The sequence below is a fragment of the Curcuma longa genome, chromosome 21 (genome assembly GCF_044706935.1).
Source record: "Curcuma longa cultivar G26 ecotype Majalengka, Jawa Barat chromosome 21, ITB_CL_G26_1.1, whole genome shotgun sequence".
Lineage (NCBI taxonomy): Eukaryota > Viridiplantae > Streptophyta > Magnoliopsida > Zingiberales > Zingiberaceae > Curcuma > Curcuma longa.
The window spans coordinates 1,678,287-1,682,453 of record NC_133881.1 but is presented as its reverse complement, the minus strand read 5'-3'; the positions used below and the strand labels follow the sequence as shown (position 1 = coordinate 1,682,453).

Sequence of the window (4,167 nt, the reverse complement as noted above, 5' to 3'; positions counted from 1 at the left end):
AAATTTCTAGGTTTGCTACTTCCTTATTATCGATTGCTTATTCTCCACAACTACCATTATTAATATGACTCACATCCTCGTCTATCCAACAATTAACCTTCCCCCAAGTTTTGGCACACGTATTAAACATACATTTAAGGCAATGAAAGAATATGCAAGGAGAAGTAATTAATTAGGACAGATGTAAATCTCCTGATTAGAATTAAGCCCATGTGCAGTGCTAAATTTGAGGGCCTTTAATTCCCTCTATAAAACTCATCGTCACCTTTACTAACACAATATACAAACTGCTCGTCTTTTTTTTTTCTTCTTTGTTTTTTGATAGATATGGCTCCAAATGGACCTTCGAATTGCGAGGATAATAAGGTATATTTATATTGTTATCTGCAACGTCTTGTTTTGGCCCTCAATTAGCTGCTAGAATGAGTGTTAAGCATGTTTTTTTTATATTGCAAGGAGTTAGGAGAACTACTGTACATTATTGTTGTTCTACTATTGCATATATTAGATGAGATACACTGCTAGACGTACATGCCTACACAAAATAAACTAAATTTATTCGTTTAATTTCAGAGAGATATAGTTTAACATTTTTTCCAGCTTGGCCAAAGAAATAAAGGAACAATATAATTGCAAAATAATAAATCTATCTACTTACTTCTTTTTGAATTTTTCTTGTCTTAGAAAGCAATATGTTAGTTTAGTTATAGTTTTTTTTTTGTTTCTTAGCAAATATGAATTAACAAGGTTTCAACAACAGTATATATGTTAGTTTTGTTGAATTGTATTTTGAGCAAAACATATTCTTCATTTTTGAGGATTAAAATTTTATAAAAATAATATAAATATGTTTGTTTTAATTTGGTGTAATTTTTCCAACAATTTGATTCTTCATAGTACATAATATATATTTTTTTTCAAAGAGAAAAAGAAGTCATCAAATATTATATCTACTAAAATCAATAGCTCTCAAGTTATTACATATACAAGTATAAGGAAATTAGCAATGAATTAAAGGATTAATTCCCTTGATTATTATTGAATATTTTAAATTTCTAACCTTTTGTTTCTACTTCTTGCAAGGTGTTGGTGGAAGCAAACTCTCATGTAAAGACAGTGATATTAAATAGGCCTTTAAAATTAAACGTCCTGGACCCTCAAATGGTTTGTTCATCCTTAATTTCAATTATACAATGATATTAAATAGGCCTTTAAAATTAAACGTCCTCTAGTATCAGATGGTTCGTTCATCTTTAGTCTCAATTATACATGCCATTATTAATTGCATTATTAATTAAGCCAGACAAATCAATTAAAGGTTTGATAAAACATTTAAAAGCATTCTATTTATAAGTTGCCCAAGAGTTGTAGTACCTATAGTTTCTAGAACTCCAAACACCGTTACATAAATATCAAACCATTTACGTACGGCTAAAATACTGGTAATAAATTAAATATTCCATTGTTATTTTTCTTTTTTGCTTTTAATTTGTGATTCATGTTACATTAGGTTTCTTATTTCTTTTTTTAAAATCTTGATTTCAAGGTTTTGCAACTATCCGAGGAGTTCCAGAAATTAGAAAATGATCCTGCTGTTGGGTTGGTAATTGTAAAGGTAAATGCAATCATTGCCTTTTGTGAACTTTCAACTCCTGTTATGAAAAAAAATACTATTGTTCTCCAAGTCAAATTCACTATATATGAGTGTCTAATTTTTTAATATTTCACCATGGATTGAAGGCAAATGGAAGAGCATTTTGTGTTGGAGGAGATGTTCTTGAATACTATCAATTATCGGTTTTAGGTATTATTCAACCTGGCTATATTTATCTGGAAGCTATTGTGATACTGTATTATACATTTTTTATCAAAAATTTAATAAGAACAACTAATTGTTAACTTAAATATGAGAAGGTGAGTGGCCACTAGCAGCTCAAATATATCAAGAGCAACTCACCTTGGACTACCTAGTGGCAACATACACTAAACCCCTGGTCAGTCGATCATATCATATATAATAATAAAATTACTGAAACAATAATCTCCAAATATGTTTTGTAATATATCAAGTTGATCAAATTTCTACGTACGGGAAGGTTTTCCTTATCAATGGGGCAGTGATGGGAGGTGGTGCTGGACTTTCTATGAACGCAAGATATCGAGTCGTTACTGAAAATGCGGTATGATCAGTGGAGCATTTATGCTAACATTTGTGGTTGTGAACAGGTGCTTTGTATTTGCTTGTAGGTTTTTGCAATGCCAGAAGCAGTCCTAGGGCATTATCCAGATGTTGGAGCATCTTATTTTCTTTCCCGTCTTCCAGGCTTCTTTGGTTATAACTTAGTTGCCAACTCTATGATTACATATGCTTTGTGATTATATTAAAAATAGATTATGATTTTGGACTTTGTGATTGTTCATTTTAGGAGAATATCTTGGCCTTACTGGTGCAAGACTAAATGGTGCTGAGATGGTAGCATGTGGACTTGCCACTCACTTTGTTCCTTCAAAAGTATCCTATCTTGTTTTACCAAAAGAATACGTAGCTAGAAATTAGATTTGTTTTTTTTTCTTCTTTTTAACAAAAATCAGAATCTACTTTGAACATCATTTGTTCTAACACTAATATTTCTAACCAATGAGTAGAATTTACTTTTGTTGGAGAAATCATTGCATGAGGTGGATATTGCTGAACCAAACACAATCCAGGGAATTATTAACAAATATACTCAGCAAGTGCCATTGAAAGAAGACAGTGTTCTTCATAGGTGAATCACACATCACTATATGCACATTTTCTCTTTCCCACATAATATATATATATATACACACACTCACGTACTCAATATCTTTCTATTCATATCATTTTGTAGGCTTAACCTCCTCGACCACTTTTTCTCAAAACAAAAAGCAGAACAAATCTTATCTTCTTTGGTAAGGATAAAACACAACACATGTATTTATTTATGCATGTATATGTATATGTATATGTTTGTATAGCTTGTTAATTGAGTCGCAATTTAAATCAAGATACGTATTCATTACTTATCCCATTTATATATGATTGTTTAGGAACAGGAAAATGCAACTTTGAAACAAGAGTGGATTACTAAGTCAATAAGATCAATGAAGGCAGCATCACCAATATATCTTAAGATCTTCCTTATGTCGGTAAATTACATATCTATTATCTTTCTTTTCTTTCCTTTTGAGAGTGTATTTACTTGGATGATGATATAAAGAGAGAAAAGGACATGTGATTTAAAACATAGATATAAATAATGAAATTTCATCTCTCATCCTAATTCAAAGATTAGGAAGGGTCGATTGGAATCATTAGAAGAGTGCCTAATCCGAGACAGTAGAATATTTGCGCATACTGTTCGACGAGTGTCGAACGACGCACATGAGGTATTCACTAATTTATCTTTTACTTGGATAGAGTTTATTTCTCTTTTCTCATTTTTTAAAAAAGTGTTGATATATATATTAATTGAATGTAGGGAATTAGGGCAACACTATTGGAGAAAAATTATAAACCAAAGGTGATATATATACATACACAAGTTGTATCAAAATTCTTCTAATTAAATAACTTTCACATATATATATATTATTTTTTTATTTTTAAATTTCTTCCACCATTTTGTTATCATACTTGACATGCAGTGGAAGCCTTCGAAATTGGAATTGGTCAGCAATGATATGGTGGAGATATATCTGACAAAGATCCCTGAGAATGAAGGCTGGAAAGAACTAAAACTTCCTCCTAGAGACATGCGTAAGAAGGCACCCAGGGCTAAACTCTAATGTCTCGTTTACTTAAAGAGAAATAAAAGGGGATGGAAAAAAGCATGAAAACGACGACAATTAATTAATTTCTATTTTTATTGTTATCTTTTGAATAAAATGTGCAATGGCAAACAATGTCGACGGTTATTCATTTATCTGCACAAAGGGTTCAGAAAGAGCACCAAACTAAAGGCCCCAACGCTTAATTATATTTCAGTAGATGCATGAGGTCATTAATATAGACGACGTGCGTAATCAGATGTTCTAAGAGCTCATAAATGTATGCAGCATTACAACTCAATTAGTTTTGTACGTATAGAGCTAACAACTAAGTAAATTAAACGTGTAGGCCTTAGATCATTATTCCGCATGTGT

At 31.2% G+C, this 4,167-nt stretch overlaps 1 protein-coding gene across 1 annotated transcript; it reads left to right on the top strand.

Moving 5' to 3' along the window:
• Nucleotides 1-327: 327 nt before the first annotated feature.
• On the top strand, nt 328-3,810 carry LOC141814638 (putative 3-hydroxyisobutyryl-CoA hydrolase 3). The gene is made up of 14 exons (XM_074702574.1): nt 328-366; nt 1,084-1,164; nt 1,547-1,615; nt 1,741-1,804; nt 1,915-1,994; nt 2,097-2,180; nt 2,248-2,332; nt 2,427-2,512; nt 2,647-2,768; nt 2,874-2,934; nt 3,073-3,171; nt 3,313-3,411; nt 3,504-3,545; nt 3,670-3,810. The coding sequence occupies exons 1-14, from the start codon at nt 328-330 to the stop codon at nt 3,808-3,810; spliced, it is 1,152 nt and encodes a 383-aa protein (XP_074558675.1).
• The last annotated feature ends 357 nt before the right edge of the window (nt 3,811-4,167 follow it).